The following is a 17123-nucleotide window of genomic DNA, read 5'->3' on the forward strand; positions in this document are numbered from 1 at the left end:
AGTCAGAAGAAAAACATGTTAAATTAAAAAAATATATATGAAGTAAATATGGACAAGAGTTTGTGTGTATACACCCATGAGTGTACACACACAATTTCCTCATTGAGAAATCACAATCACTCACTCACTTAACGTGCGGCTGTTGCATTCAGGAGACAAGCCAAAAAATTGGTTTCTCTAACACATTATTCTAAGTATACACAGAATATCTACGCAATTGCACAAAGAATGATGTAGTAAGTGGCAGAAAATATTTGGGCAGCTCTGTAGGACAGCAGAGAAGGGTGAACTCTGGGAATCGGAGAACAGAGTTGTATTTTGCAGACAGGAAGAGAGGGGCCTGGACTCCACAGGTGGGCTGTTGCGGAAACTAGTGGGGAATTCACAAAGATGGAGAGATGGAAAGGGTTCCTGTGAGTTGGGGCATTTTCCTGGCAGCAGAGGGAAGCCGGCGGGAGATTGGAGCATGAGACTGAAGAGTCAGGAAAAGTGAATTCACATCTGGCTGTAAGAATGATCATTTCCTTTTTTTCTGTAGATGAAATACTGAAATGCTGACCATTTGTAAATTAGCTCAGATTCAGTTTGCCTAAATTTGGGCAGAAACTTTTCAGAAGGGCTTTCTGCAGAATCATTAAAAAAATAATTTTTTAGTTTAGAAAGAAGAATCTTTTTTTTTTTTTTTTTTAAAGTTCTCCTATTTGTTTACCAACTCTTCATTTCTCTTTGGAGTCTTTTCTCCCCTCAACCTTCTTTCTTCACTTGAAATTCATCTTTCAGTCTCTGTTTTCTAGTCTGCCATTTCCATCTTTTCTATAACTCAAGAATTTTCCTTCTACAGACACCTTCTTCAAAATGTTCCTGTCTCCTCTTGGTAGGTTCTCCCTCCTAAATATACATATACATAAATATAGCATTTATGTGACTATTATGTGACTATTCTTTTATTTCCCTCCAACTGAGAATACAAGCCAATAGCAATTCAACCTTGCCAATTCCAGTTACATAATATAATAAAAAGCAACCTCAAATCTGTCTCTCAACTTCTCAGATTTCTTTAAACTTGGGAGGTTTCCTTTCACTTAATCTTCCCTTTTCTGCAAGTTCTTTTCCACTGACTGTATTTACAGTTGTAAATACATAGTTTCCAAACCCAACGTTGAGACTCATGGTCTAACAACTGGACAAAATATTTGAAAGCACAGATGTCGTTGAGGCCTGTGGTTTCTCTGCTGAAATCTCATCCTTTTCCCCCCTTCAGTATTTTCCTTTGCTTAAGAGGCCAGATGATCGAGTTATCTGGAAACAGAGCTAAGACTTGTAGGTGCTTGACTTACTGTTTTATTACCAGCCTTGTTCCAGGAACCTCTTTTTTGGGGTGGGGGGACAGAGACAAAGTTTGCCTCAGTGTGTGGGCAGGCTTGGACACACCCACCTGGAAAGAAGGCTTCTCTGGATGTGGGAGGGAACAGGAACTGCAGGTGCCCTCCCCCTGGAGGCAGGAGTCAGCTAATAGCTACCCACAGCATGCAGGAGTGCTCACCCCACACCAGAGCCCTCAGAGACATGTTCAGAGCCTTGCTTGACTGTAAGTACCCACTTGTAGGGTTGGGGAGGTGGGAGTGTTTCCTGACTCTTTGGGGTTGCAAAGCTTGACAAAGAAGGCTCTCCATTACTTAAGAAATGACCCCCAAAAGGAGAGAGATGTCAGGCTATTTTTTACAATGTAATTTAATTATCCATCTATTTATTTCGGTGGGGGTGAATCAGGCAAACATCTGGAGCAAGCTGCCATCGGGAAGGTCTTCTCAGCTATTGGCTTTGCAGGTGATGGTGCCAGGGAAGGCGCAGTGTAAGCTACTTGCTGAAGACCGTCGGGCGACAGGTGTGTGGAGATGTGATCCACCTCCTTCTCCTCTGTCCATGCCAGCTTGTCCTGCTGAAAACAGCTAAGCCTGCTGTTTGGAATTCTTAGAATCTCATTCCCGAGGGACCTACCTCTCTAGGGGCAAACTGACATCACACTGGGAACTTTCTTACCCAGTGTTTGGACTGCCTGTTGCACCAGTTCTCAGGATGTGTGAGTGTCTCCCACATCAGCATCTCTCTGGGTGTGCTTCTCCCTCCTCTGAGGAAGGCCAGTGACGCCCCAGCCCTGGACGTCGTGAGCAGCCTGAGGGTTCAGAGCCTCCAAAACCCATTTATAGGCATCCACGAGCACAGAAACAGTGGAAGCGGCCAGGAGGGAATCAAGAGAAAACCCGACATTGCCAATGTTCAGAAACGTGTGGGATGGTGCTTGATCTGTAGAGGACCCTGAATTCACTGAAGAACTTTGTGATTTCTGGGCTTTGCCTTTCTGGTCTAGACAAGGAGGGATCAATACGCATCTGGGGCCTGGAGATAATGTACATGGGAGCCTCAGAGGGCTTTTCATGTGGCTCTGAATCACCCTGACTCTCCTGTGAAGTGGAAAGGAGGAAACACCACACCACTCAGGTGTGGTCAGCCTTTGACCACTGTTGTGAATGCCCAAAAGTTACCACAGTCCCTTCCCAATTACTCATTTTGCTTTAGCTGTGGTTGAGCTAAGACTTCTGGCTCAAGGAAAGCTGCAGAAGAGGAGATAGGATGAGGCGGGAAGAGGAGGAAGAGGAGGGAACCAGGATGAAAGCAAAAGGACACCTAGAGATGAAGGAGGAAGAGGCAGTGAGTGAGAAGGGAGAACTGGTTGGCCCTTTCATGAGAGCCATGCCCACCCCTCTGCCGCACAACAAGGGGACCCGGTTTTCAGAGGTATGGGAGTACTTCCACCTGGCCCCTGTTCGTGCCGGCCACCACCCCAACCAATACGCCACCTGCCGCCTGTGCGGCAGGCAGGTGAGCCGTGGCCCCGGGGTTAACGTGGGCACCACAGCCTTGTGGAAACATCTGAAGAGCATGCATAGAGAGGAGCTGGAGAGGACTGGCCATGGTCAGGTGGGGCAGCGCAAGGACCCGAGGCCCCAGGGGCCCCAGCTCCCCATAGGGATCGAGGGCGACTGGGCCCGGCTCCTGGAGCAGGTGGGGGCCCTGGCGTTGTGGGCCAGCCAAAGGGAAAAGGAGGTGCTTAGGAGGGAGAGGGCCGTGGAATGGCGGGAGAGGGCAGTGGAAAGGCGAGAGCGAGCCCTGGAGGAGGTAGAGAAGGCCATCCTGGAGATGAAGTGGAAGGTAAGGGCCGAGAAGGAAGCCTGTCAGAGGGAGCAGGAGCAGCCTGCCTTGGCTCATCCCTTCCATTTTGTGTAATCAGCCTGGGAGGTATCTGTTCGGAAAACACAGACTTGAGGCTCACAGCAAAGAGCCACGTTAGTGTAAATAGATAGTATTTTGTTTTTAAGAGACAGAGTGCACAGTAGGTTAATCTCAGCAGGGGTGAGCTGACCAAACACTTATGTACAGGGTTCCTAAAGCTGTCCTGATCAAAACTTCAAAATGCATTAACTGGAGATAAATGCTGTTTTGCCATCATGGGTCTGTGAGTTTGGGTAGGGAATGAACCACCCTGCTGTGTTGCTGAGTGAAAATAATGGGATTTATGCTTTGTACTCGGTTTTGGTGGAGCTGAGGGTTTGGACAGGTGGGGCTGGACAGGTGGCTGGAATGTCCCTATGTAACCAGCTCACTCTAAGAGACCCCACCAGGAGCCGAGCTCAGGGTTCCTGGGGCCCAGGCCTTTGCACACATCCCGGTGGTCAGCTGAGAACTGGGGACGGAGCTTGTTCTGTGTGGCCCAGCTGTGGATGGACATAGAAGTCTGCTCCTGAGATCTCGGACCCCATCTGGTGCAGGTCTTTCTCCCACTGGTGCTGTGTTGTACTACCTGCTCATATTAAAGCTGTGTCACCAGCACAACCTGTCTGAATCCTGTAAGTCTTTCCAACAACCTAACACATACGTCATTCATGTGTGATCGGCACAGAGAGAACTGAACTTTTCAGCTCACTCAGATGAAACAGTAAGAACAGAAGATATAGAAACTTATTCATAAATATTTTAAAATATAATCCAATTTCATATTGTCTGTTGAAGAGGGGTTTCATGAGGAAGAGATGAGAGAAACTCAGAAAGGAAAAGGGAAAGGTGGAGAGATGGGGTGAGGAAGGAGAAATAAGGAACAGAGGCAGCAAACCAGAAAAGAAAGAAAAAGGGATAGAGAAGACGTGTGAACACAGAAGAGAGACGGATCCCGTCTCTTTTTCACCTTGAGAAGATGAGAGACTTGGGAGACTGAGGGACAGAGAACATTTTCCTAGGTTCTGAGGTCAATTTTTAACACTTAGGTTGCATTTGTTTTGTCCCCACAGACCCCTCATTCACTTGAGCTATAGGTTTGAGATTTTATCCCTGTCTTTGAGATGCTGGCTGCATGCCAACTGTTCCCTGATTTTTTGAAAAAAATGTTCATTTTTAAATACTCAGAGATGCTTTGAAAAAATGGAAGCTAATAGTCTATAGGGAGAGAACAATTCCCTGGGCTGTTGAGAATACGCCGAATATGTTGTTCACTCAGGAATAGAATAAAGCCAACAGGCAAGGAGTGTGGCCTTTGTGCTGGAGCTGACTTTTATTTTGAATGATTCCTCTAGAACCTTTTTTTTTTTTTTTTTTAAACTGGGTTGGGGGTGGGTGAGGGGTGGTGGGAGCTGGGAGACAACAGCTAATAAACACAGTCTTTCATTGTCTCATAAATAAGCCCAAGCCCTTTACGGGCAGGCAACAACCTTCTAGAAAGCAGACTAGATCCTGGTATAATGATGGCTTCTTGCCTGGCTCTGTCCTTACCTGTGTGTGGCTCCCTCTTAGTGCTTGTTCTTAGACTGTCTGCAGTTCTAACAGCCACATCTGTCTTCTCTGCGAGCTGTTTGTAGAACAAGCACAAGTCCAAACACAAGCTTGTGAAAAACCCAGACTGTACTGCAGACTTTTAATCTCCCTTTTTTCTAGAAACCAACCTGATATTAGAGATTTCACTTCCCATATGGATTCCCAAAGGAGTATGGTGCCATTTTAGGGCCCTCTCCAGCCAGGGTGCGAGCTCAGGGACTCACCACTGCAAATGATGAGGGCCGCTGGGAGTCCTGTGGCTGGACACTGGAAATCAGAGCCTTATTGTGTCATAAGACAGAGAAAGAAAGAAAGAAAGAAAGAAAGAAAGAAAGAAAGAAAGAAAGAGAAAAGAAGGAAGGAAGGAGAAAGGGAGGAAGGAAGAAAGGGAGGGAGGGAGAAAGGGAGGGAGGGAGAAGGAGAGGGAGAAGGGAGAGAGGGATGAGGAGAGGGAGAGCAGAGGGAGAGAGGGAGGGAAAGGAAGGAAGGAAGGAAGGATGGGAAGTTGGAAGGATGGATGGATGGAAGGAGAAGAAAAGCTCTAACACCTAATCTTAAACCCATACACACGTATACACACGTACACTTGAAATGGAGTTTAAGAAGGACAAAGAACCCACAAAGTTTCAGGCTTTGCAAAATCACAATTAAATAAAGGGCAGCAGTGAAAATCTTCAAAGAGCCACCAGAGTCATACTGCTGAATGGTAATATGTGTTTTTAGAGTCTGGCATCTACTTCACATGTCTCCTATGATTTTAGCTTCTCTTCATTTTCAGGCATTTTTTTTTTTTTTTAACGATTTACTTATTTATTTTTGAGAGAGCATGCACAAGCGTGGGGGAGGGGCAGAGGGAGAGGGAGAGAAGCAGAGCTGAGCTTGGAGCCTGACACAGGCTCCCATAACCCTTAGATCATGACCTGAGTGGAAATCAAGTCTGATGCTTAATCTACTGAGCTACCCAGGTGCCCCATTTTCAGGCATTTTAACCCCAACTACCTTTGTTTCCTGTTTCATGTTAGGTAGCTCTTCTTATATATATTTTTTTCACCTAACTTTTGTCAAACATAATAAAGGTAGAGAATAACAAGGACAAGATCCACAGAGATGATGGCATTAAAGCAGAAAGCACAGGAATGAAATAGAGACACATGTGGCTCGTGGAAAGTCCGAACTATTGCATAAACTCTGGAGTTTTCATGCATCTCTCTTGTGCCTTCGTTTGCTGCATCATCAGAGTACGGTATACAGGGCCGGGGCTGTGAGCTGATGGCTCTCTAGGCCAGCATCTTTTATTGGAATACAAAGTCTGGTACAGGAAGGGGCCCTGTGGTTTCAGTAAAGACTCCCTTTCCAGGTCAGCTGCAGGGCCGAGGCTGTGTGCCACGCTGGGGCCCTGGTTAAGCCTTGCCATGGAACTCACAAGAATATGACAACCACAGGTGTGACACTCTGCTTGGACAAACCTGGCATGTCAAAGCCTGAGAAGCATCATTGTTAGGATAATCTGGGGGCTTTTCTATTTTGCAGGAAAAACGAATTAACCATAAACATAACTCATAACTGACCAAATCCCTATTACTTTAACACCAAGGGCTGCTGGTGTAGTGAATACATAGCACATAGTAGGCATCTCTTAGGAACATGTTGGATTAATTTCTCAGGAATGAAGAGGGGGTTGGAAATTACCATGAACCAACCCTATGGTTGCCAGATGGTAGATACTTTGCATATGTTCTCTCACTTAATCTTTATATCACTCTTAATGGGTTGGAATCATTGTTCCTGCTCACTGATGAGGAAGCTAAGGAATCAAGGTTCCAGGGGCCAGAGTTAACAAATGATGGAGAATTCAGACCCAGGCCTGTCGGATTCCACAGTCTATGTTCTGTTTTTTTCATTATCCCACACTGCCTCCTAAAATCAATCACATGGGAGATTTATGAACATATATTCAGATGAAGGGATGGGTGAAAGAGAATAGGTGAATGATAAATAATGGGAGGAGGGAAATGCTCCCGAGACATCTATCATGGGCGAGGTACTCCATTGCTGTGCATACATTTAATTCACCCAAGAACCCTGTGAAATATTAATCTTAATCCCAGTTTTAGATGACTTAGCTGAGACTTGTGGAGGTTAACTATTGGATGAAGATATGTAGCCAGGAAGTGGTCAGATTAGGATTCGACATAAGTTCTCTGTGCCCCTGAACCACAGGCTCCTCTCCTTACATTGCCCTGCCTGGAATCAGGGATGCCAAATGCTCATCCTGGCTCTGCCTTTTATCAGCAACTTAGTCAGTTGTGTAGACTCTCCGGGCCCCAATTTCTCATCAGTAAGATGACTCATGCTCTACCTTTTTCAGAGGCTCACTGAAAGCATGACTCGATAAAAGCATGTGAAAGCACTTTGAAGAGTTAAGAAGCTATTAAAAATACAATAGGGACTCTAAGAATATTAGGATAAATAATTACTAATGTTTGGCAGAAGCCTAAAAGATCCACAGACATGCTCTGTCCTGTCTCTGGTTATAAAGAGTCGGTGAGAGATTACTCACTAATTCCCCAGGAAGGAAGGTTCTGAGTTGTCTAGTCAGAACCCAGGTAAGCATGGGTACAGAAGAGGAAATCTGATAACATGTAAGAGAAAGTCTTTTTTCTCTTTAACCAAAATTCTTGGGTCCAATCTTATGGTTCCATATCTGGATTGAGTCCTTAGTACCTGTAAACATTGGCATAAAGGGCCTTCAAGAAACCCTTATAAGAAACAAAAATACCTATCAAACATTGTGCCATGAGTTTGTTTTAGTCAAACTATTGAAATGAAATCCACTAATAAAGTTGGGATTAATTGTGGAAGAAAAAAATTTTAATCTTTTTTACATACTCAGGATTATAACACCAATTATCTAAGAGACTAACACATAAAATCAACAGCAGACACAAGTATATTCTCATCTAAAACCATCCCACAGAGTCTGAGCTATGATTCGTATGCAGTTGTCAAATTAAATGACTGATATTCAGCAGGACCAGAAATCATAAGTTATTTAGTGTTCGAAGGACTAGAAGAAACTAGAATATGAGTGTAATTTTCTCTCATCCCATGTAGCAAGAAATGTTTGAGAATTTGTGGGAATATTTATTTTACAACTTGGGATTTTGAAAAGCTTGAATTAAGTCGAAGTGTCCCAAGACAGCTGATAGTAATAACAATATAGCAACAATCATAATGTTCACTGATGCTTAGTACCTGCCATATTTATACTAAGAGCCTTCCACACATTATTTCATTTAATTCTTAAAAACAACAAGATGCAGATACCCTTCTTATCCTCTTCATAGAGATAGAAAAACTGACTAAAAAGATTGAAGTTTTTTGTCCAAGGTCACAGCCAGCAAGAAGAGCTGGCAAGTGAGCCCAGAACCCAGTGACTTGAGGCTAGGAATTACCTACAAGCAACTGAAGTCAGATGGCCCTACCCGACTTCCCTTTTCCACCCACCCTTTTTCCTACTGCCTGAGGAATAGCCAGGATTCTGAAGGAGTTACAGAAGGGCATCTTTCCTCTTGTTACTTCCAAATAAAAACTACAGGAAAGATGCTATAGGAAATGGATTAGAACAAATTAAATGCAGCTGAGCAAAGGTCTCATTCTTATACCAGGATTCACACTGCTTTCTGTCCTACATTTCTTTCACTATCTTCTCCAGTTTTTATTAAGGAGAAATTTAAACTATTGAGACAATTTTTCCAGAAAATTTAAGGATTAATAAGGATTACAGATCACATGTTCTAAGAGCCCGAAGTCAGAAAGTAAGATTCCCATTTGGTTTCTAGGTTCAACTCAGTTTCCCTTCTTCCTCACCAGAAATTAATTGGCTGAGAGCCAAGGATTAAGGTGCTTTGAGAAAACATTCTGGACAATGATGCGACAAAACACACCTTGTTATATTATACTACAGATTTTCAAAATCTTCAATGTGACTCACCTCTCTCAAGACATCTGTAGAGTTATTTTCCACAATCATGGGAATTTCTGGCTTCGCTTAAAGGCAAACAAAACACAGTTAATGGCACTGACTGTCATCTGACCTGGCCATGAGTGTGTGTGTGTGTGTGTGTGTGTGTGTGTGTGTGTGCGCGTGTGTATGCGTGCACATGTGCACGTGCATGGGTGTGTAAGATTCATCATCAGATATTTATTAAACACCCACCACATGCCCAGCAATATGCTAGATGCCTAGGAAACAAAGGTGGACAGATCAACTCTACTGTCCTTAAGAAATTTACATTTTCAGGGAAAATATAGATCTTAGAAAGCACCAGAGAATATCTCAGTGATTCTGATGTGCTGCTAGATCGTAAGTGCCTAGAAGCCAGGCTGTTTCATTCATGTGTCCATCTCTAGCACTTAACAGTGCCCAGCACAAAACAGGCACTGGGTACATTATGTTGAACTGAAGTGACTTTAAGACAGTTCTTGATGGCAGACAGTAAGCCTGTCACAGGTGCTGTCAGTGTCTGGTACAGCCATGTGGCACTTTCTTCTACGTGTTGAAGGCCTTTCATTGGGCATACCTCATGAGTCCCTCCTAAGGATTTATGGGAGCACACTTAGTCCACAAGTAGGGCAAACTGTAAGTCTAGAGAGTTAATGGTGATAACAGATGGGGAGTGGGCGAATAATACTCCAACTTCCTTGACTTTATTTGGGAGAGAACTCTGATGTGTGTTCTTCCAGAGTTCCCCTGTGGGAGTGAGTTCTAAGCCCACACTGGTAACCGGCGTGGTCATGTACATTTCATTATCTTCCTTCCGTTCCTTGGCTTTTCCACTCGTCTCCTGATGTTTCCGTCCATAAATTCCCTCAATATGTAAATCTCAAATAAATTAATTTAACTCAAATCCTGTCTCCGTGGTTTTTTTCAGCGGAACCCAAACCAAAATACACCCTACAACACTAACGGGATGAGGGGGATTCTGACTTCATATTAGCAACAAATACCATCGAAATGAAGGACCTGAAAGGAAGAATAGGTACTGAAAGCTGCAAGGGTGCTAGAGAGACATTTCTTTTGAGGCTCAGGACAATTGGGTTTAGGGGTCAGGTGTTAGGAGGGGGCAAACCTGTGATGGCAGGTTCCCTGCTAAGGAAAGTAAAGTCAGAGGAGATTAGTGAGAGAGGGGCAAGAAGTAGCAAGGATGCTGGGGAAGCTTCTGGTCCCTGGATTGTTAGAGAATGGAGGCATTATTAAGGAAGAAGAAATAAGTTGGATTTAGGGCATCCAAGCTGGAGTGGGTCTGTGCTACACGTGGGTATTTATGTCAAGGTTTTCAAGTTTTAATTTTTGGCTTGTTCTATTTGAGGAATCACTGAGGGATGCTGAATGGGTTCTGAATAAGACATGTATTTTCCTTCCATGCCAGGGCCACTGTAATATGCACTTGGTGGCACACACACACTGTCTAAGGACTGGATGAGACCAGCCAAGCATAGCCTGGATAGCCCATTCGCTAAAGGGGGAAAGCCAGGAAGCAGGGAAGAGCTCATGAACGAGCAGGCAGAACCTCTTATTTTTAAGCATCTACTGAAAGGAGATCAAAGACGAAACTGAGAGAGAGCTGTAGACACCAACAGGGCCAGAAGAGCGAGACGTGAAACAGTGAAAAGCATTCGAGAAGAAGATGGAAGTATCTGTCGCAGAGAGATACGGGGTGCAGTTTAAGTGTTGACAAGGCAGTTAGATCACGTTGAGGAGCAAAAACCCTTGGTCCAATGGGACATAGTTCGTCTAACTTAGAATCGACATTTCTTTTCACATCCTGGATATCTGCCTTCATCGATTTGCCGAAAGTCAGGCCAGATGAGTCCATTTCATGTTGGGTCGAAGACAGTCACACCCCAGTAAGTGAGTGGAGGGTAAAACTGATGAGAGATGAACAGTCTCTCCCACCACTTCACAGAGCACTGTTCAGGCTCCATAAGCAACCTGATCATCAGGGGTGATTGATTATCTCTTAGCCCATCCCCCAAGGAGAGACAGAAGGAGAGGGAGGGAAGGAGGGTGAGCCAGAGAGCAATATAGGAAGGGCTATAAGCATAAGACTTCAAACTACAGAAATCTTGGCTGCAGCTGCTTCTGTCTTTATACACCACAGGGTCTGCATTTCCCTCAACATCCTGAACTCTCTGATCTTTAAAAATAATGCAGTAAGATTCTAAGTAAAAACAAAGATGATTCACTCTTCCAGTCATTCAGAGAACTGAAGGAAAATCTAGTAGCTCATGCCCTTAGATTCTGTGAAGTTATCTTCTTTGTTTACCTCATTTGCAAAAATAATTAATTGCTCTTCCACATCACTGCTTTTCTCTTTGCCTTCATTTAAAAATGATTTTTTAAAAAAACACAGTTCTTGGAGACAACAACAACAACAAAGGGGTTTGTATTTATTAATATTGCCATGTATCACTGAGCAAAGTAGGATTTTCACATTTCCCCCAAATTTCCTCCCTGCAGAGTCTGTGCAGTTTGAGTGAGGCCACGGTGGATATCTCAGCTCCGCTCCACACTTCTGTGAATGCAGGGACAGAGGGCCATCCCCACAGGCTCCTTTGCTGAGGCCCTGGCCCTGCGGGGGGTGGAGGAACTGCAGTTTCTTTGGAGCTGTGTTTATCATTTTCCTTTTCTCGTACTGGTCCTATTTCACCTTCCTCCCACAAGCAACCAAGACAATTAGACAACTAAGTAATCAGACTTTGGTAGTTATAATTAAAGAGATTTCTAGTATTCACAGGAAACATTAAAGTTGTAAATAAGGAGTGGTCACCAGGAAATTGGTCAATCTAGGGCCAATCACTCTCTGTGTGATTTTATTCTATCAACTCAATCATTGTTCTTTAACTTCTCTCCTTATCCCACCCTTAACGTGAATGACAGTCTCAAGGGCAACAGTTACCCTGGGGAGCTGCTCTCCAGTTAACAGGGCACTTTCTTTCCAGAGTGGAGCAAGGCAGGAGAAATGGACAGGAAGATGGCAGGGAGCCCAGAGAACAAAATCTCTTACCAAAAACCTTGACTGTGGTGGAACGCCTCAAGATTTTGCCAGATCTGACCACAACATGGCAGGAGAACTTCCGGTCATCATCATGGATTTGGACTGGAGAGAGGTAGAGTTTATAGTCTGTGCCTAGCTTGACTCTGTCTTTAAACAATGTGGAATTGCTGATGGAGTGTCCTTGGGTGATGAGTGTTTCCCAAGTTCCATTATTCTCCTGCTGAAAGAAACAGTCACTAGTTACTGAACACTCAATCATGTCAGCTCTGGGCTAGATGTTCCATATGCATGAATTCATTTATATCTGTAAAAACAGAGATGATGAATGAAGAAGTGAAATTAAGAGATATTTATCATCGCTTGGGGCACCTGGGTGGCTCAGTGGGTTAAAGCCTCTGCCTTCAGCTCAGGTCATGATCCCAGGGTCCTGGGATGGAGCCCTGCATCGGGACTCTCTGCTCAGCAGGGAGCCTGCTTCCCCCTCTTTCTCTCTGCCTGCCTCTCTGGGTACTTCTGATCTCTGTCAAATAAATAAATAAAATCTTAAAAAAAAGAGAGAGAGATTTAGTATATTACTAGAGAAAAGATCTTTACACTTGTCAGTTCACAACTACAGTCACCCTCTCCTAAAGTGAGTAGAAACTTGATGATGTTCTGACTAGAACTTTCTTTTCACAATTTTCCATAAGCTGCGATTTGGAGGGCACAGCACTGGGGGCTAATGAAAGACCGTAGTTCTTATTTTAAGTTCAAGAATCTTAATGCTAAGATGTCCTGTACTATTTTGTTTTAAATCTTCACTTAAACTGGATTATAGTTGTCCTCCCTTCTATCTTCCCTTTAGAAAAGGGCTCCTTTAGCTTCCCTTGGGGCCAGGACTAGGATGAGGTGAAGAGACTCCCAGGGCATAACATTTAAGGAGGTATTCAGTCTCAGGATCCTGTAAGTACAGGGTGGGCGTCTGAGAGTAAGTGCTCCTTAAATTTTGTGCCCTAGGTGCCTCCTAGTCTTGGTCCTTGCCCTTCTGTCTTTATTTCTGTTACCTTCAAGGAGGACACATAAAGGGTAGACTATAAATGTTAATCTGAGTTCCACAAATCAGAATTTATTTGAAGTATTTGGTTCTTCTATTCCATATCCTTTCCTGGGTCTGTGAAGAAATGCTCCTATTATTCTTGCCATACCCAGAATTTCCATGGACAAGATCCCTGGGATATCACCATGCTGGTCAGTGTCAGTATATGTGCTAAGGGCCAGTGAGGAGGGGACTCTTGAGGGGCACAAGGGTAGAGGAGGGGTTATGCCCTCATTCTTCTTTAGTATAACTTAATATTCTCAATTGAGTTGCTTTGAAAACATTCTGATGCCCAAAGTCTGTCCTCTGGAGATTCGACCTCAGTTGTTCTGGGATGAGACTCAGGCTGGGGCATTTTTTTTTAAAAGGTCCTCAAAGGATCCGGGTTTGAGAACCACTGGTCTAACTCTAAACAACAGATGAATCATGACATGCAGAGATCAGTGGGAAATGAAGGGAACTAAGATGAAAAAGGTTGAACAGCAAGTAGTACATTTGATGGGGAAGGACACACACACACACACACACACACACACACACTCAAATGAAAAGAAAGATCTGTCGCTTGGAATCTCTGGCTTAAATCTGATAAAAGGCCGGATGATTCAGAGTAGTAGAAATGGAAGCTAAGTGAGTAAGAGAATTCAAGTATGAGTGAGGAGCAGAAATGGTGGAAATATGAAGGCAGACTTCTTAAATAGTTCATACAGGTATTTCCAGAGTATATTTCATAGAACGTCTTCTGTAAGACACCATTCTTTAGGGTCATATGGCTAGGACTGGTATCAGCTTTACATACCCATACGTAGTTAGTGCCCCTTGCAAAGAATGATACCCTGCTCAAGATATTCCTCCTGAAACAATGTACATACCTTTGTCCCCCCAAAAAGAGGGACCCAGGTGTCAATGCTGCTATCTTCCTCATGAAGATGTGCACAGAAAATTAAAGGCAGAGAGCTTGTATCCTGGAGACAGGGCCTCTGAAAGGAGTCCTGAGTATTGGGTGGTGTCAGAAGACCGTGGAAGGCCCTTCAGTCCATGGCTGCTGATCTGGAGGCCAATCATTAAGGAAGCAGGCTCCCCCTGCAGGTCTCCACAACCCGCTCACTGACACAGCTCTTGCTTCATGCACAGGTTCTGTTTTTGTGAGGATCTTAAGAGTTCAAAAGGCTTCTTGGTCACTGAGTAAATGACTCCCCACGTGGAACATTTCCACCTGCTACTTTGAGTGGGAAGAAAGGCAGTCAGAAGCTGAGCTTGCAGACTAGGAAGACAAAAGCTGCCTTTCCTTTCTTGTGTAGCTCCGTGTGGCTGGCTGGCATAGTTTAATTGATGTAGGAGTTAAATAGGGGGCTGAGGCAAGAACCTGCGTGTGAATGGCCGCCTTCACAGAGCAAAGGGGAGAAGAGGTGGGGAGAAAACGAGCTCAGGCGAACAATGAAACGTCTGGAGCTGGAGAGGGGAAAATAATACTAATATTATGTTACCACCACTACTAAAATTTTATATTCTTACTAATCATAGTTTAATTTTATTTAGCACCTACTATGTTTTAGACACTCTGAAAAGTCCTTTTAAGTCTCATTTATTCCTTATGACAATCTGGAATAAACTAAAACTAAGTAATTTGTGCAAAGGTCAAACAGCGCAAGGTATTTGAGTCACAGCATCGAAAAGCAGAGACGCCCAGGTCCAGGGACAATTAAGCCTCAGAGACAACATGTACTAATAAAAACCAAACCATCACAAAATAATAAAAGGAATTTTTTTTTTTTGAGTATCCAGAATGAGAAATTTAAAAGAAATTCCAGGAACCCGAAGGCCTTTATACAAATTGCTGATTGCAGAGGTGTGGGCAATTTGTTGATTGAAGGAGCTCTTTTATGATATACTGATCCACTTTGGTGATAGGGGTCAGCCTCAACTCTACCTGATAATAATGATCTTAGGTAACCTGGTCTGCTGGAAACAGACCGGTAATTGGTCTCGTACCGAGTCTTTACTCTTCCCTGTTTGTGTTTTTTTCTTGTTCTTCAAAGAAAAAAAAATGACAACTTTTTAAAATGTTAATAAATATTCCTAAAACTTAATGGGATTCTCAAATTGGAGGACCCATATGATTTAATGAGGAATGCAGCCTGAACTGGCTAATATATATGGTACACGTGTGTTGGTCCCGACACTCAGTAGATACCCAAGTAAGACAAACTCGCTGTCCTCCAGCCTCACTGATGATCGTCTCTATTTCATGAGAATTCACCATCTGCAAGGCTAAACTGAAGAATCACAGAGAGTCATAAAATGGATCCTTTAAATATGAACTTTAAATATGTGCTGAGTACAGGTACTATGCTAAGTTATTTAGTCTGTGTTACCTTCTTTATACATCACAATACCACCATCAGGTCCATACTATAATCATCCCCTTTTACACAGGAGGGATCTAAAACTTTGTTAGGCAACATGTACTAAGTCATACTGAATTCTGAGACAAAAGGAAAAATGTACACCTCTATATACTCTTCGTAAAATATTCTCCCGTGTTTTGACCAGGTGGAAAAAATTAATAAAAAATCTACAATTAGGAAATTTTTATGACTGTGTAAAGTTGTGCCCATGGGGGACACGATACCATGAAGTCCCAGAAACCACAGGCTAATTGGAAAATACTTCGTGAATAGCATAACTGGGTCTCAAAGCAGACAAAAACAACAGCTTACTTTTGTTTAAAATTTTGATATTTTGTTCATCATGCATTTTCCCTAAATTTTGGTTTTAAAAAAGTTCATTAAAATATGTATCTTAATTACTATTTTGGGGGCAGTCCCTTAAATTTTGTACCTAAGGAGAGGATCTTGCTCACCTCACCCTAATCCTAGTTCCGAGGTCACACAGTAAACAGAGGAACCAGAATTTGAAAACAACAATTTCCTTCCCAAAACTCATGCCATTAATGATTTTGCTATACTCAGCCTCATAAAAGTAGTAGAACAAACAGTCCTTGCTTTTCCTGCTTCTAGTCTATTTGAGGAGAAGAATAAATTCACAAAAAATCCCTCAAAATCAGGACCCATAGAAGAGAAATAAATGTATAATTTAATTTTGGGCAGGATTTGGATAAAATATTTGGCATGATGAGGGTTGGGCAGGGTCATAATGAATCATGAAAAGCTCTTCTTATATGTTGCTCAATGACCTTAATGACAAACCTTAAAATAATTTGTGAAGGCTTTCCTGTTTTTGCTCTAGAACCAGAATTTCCAATACAGAAAAGAGACCTTGGTACTATCTGATTTAGTGATGTTATCTCATCTCCAGGCTGGCCTGAGCACCATGTCAGACCTGGCTGTGTTGACCACAGCCCATGTCAGGTGTTGAGTGTATAGAGCACATTCAATAAATTCTGTTAATTGTATCAGCTATTACTTCTTTATCTCCAAACTGCTTCCTATCTTCACATTTCTCCTATTTATTTTCCATCCAGTCAGTGCTGTCAAGGAGGGCTGCTTACAAAACTCCCCAAGTCTCCTTTGTAGAGCACCAGAACAGTATTTTTCCAATTATCACAATGGGTTGTTAGTCCTTTGTGGGTTGGCTACTACTCTATTTCTGATTGCAGTGAGGACAATTAGGGTCAGCTGCCATCAGGTAGAAGGTGAGTCTTGCTTTCTGAATAGCTAGGCTTCCCAAAGGCATGGGAAGCCAACATTGATTATAATTCCCGTTTACTTTTTCTTTAAATATAAAAGATTACAAATATTGAAGAAGAGTATATAGAAAAGATTTATTTATAGACAGAAATGTAAGGAAATACAAGCATATAGGTTTTAGTTATGTGCCCTTATCACAAATATTGCACTGTCTGAGTCTGATATAGACTTCTTTTCATGATTTTAAGGAAAAAAATCGTGGGTTTCTCTTTATCCACCAACTTTGGAATCAAACATTTCTTTGATATCTCTCTCTTCATCTCCATTTCCAACTTGTACTCACAGTCCCAGGGTCTTGGTGTAGTACATGTCTGATGTTTGCTGGCCAGCTGTTCTTTAATTATCCAGCTCAAACATAAGCTAAGAAGCTTTTCCAGGTCCATTTATGCAGAACCAAACGATTTTCCCTTTCGG

General features: G+C 43.0%; 2 protein-coding genes across 5 annotated transcripts in view; one reads left to right on the forward strand and one right to left on the reverse strand.

Moving 5' to 3' along the window:
* Window positions 1-17123, reverse strand: part of LOC111149337 (CD96 molecule) — a 90765-nt gene that overhangs the window by 49954 nt on the left and 23688 nt on the right. For 2 of the 4 annotated variants that reach the window (XM_022506359.1, XM_022506342.1), the window contains exons 4-5: window positions 11934-12144; window positions 8858-8913 (exon numbers count right to left, since the gene is read on the reverse strand). In XM_022506359.1, the coding sequence (XP_022362067.1) occupies window positions 8858-8913; window positions 11934-12144 (267 nt within the window). Of the gene's footprint in view, window positions 1-8857; window positions 8914-11933; window positions 12145-13871; window positions 13920-17123 lie in introns of all 4 variants that reach the window. The other 2 variants (XM_022506336.1, XM_022506349.1) reach the window with 2 other exon arrangements.
* Window positions 2632-3285, forward strand: LOC111149366 (zinc finger BED-type containing 2). Its single transcript, XM_022506383.1, has one exon. The coding sequence runs from the start codon at window positions 2632-2634 to the stop codon at window positions 3283-3285; it is 654 nt and encodes a 217-aa protein (XP_022362091.1).

Source organism: Enhydra lutris, unplaced genomic scaffold (assembly GCF_002288905.1).
Source record: "Enhydra lutris kenyoni isolate GAN:26980312 unplaced genomic scaffold, ASM228890v2 scaffoldscaffold2, whole genome shotgun sequence".
In the NCBI taxonomy this organism is placed as follows: domain Eukaryota; kingdom Metazoa; phylum Chordata; class Mammalia; order Carnivora; family Mustelidae; genus Enhydra; species Enhydra lutris.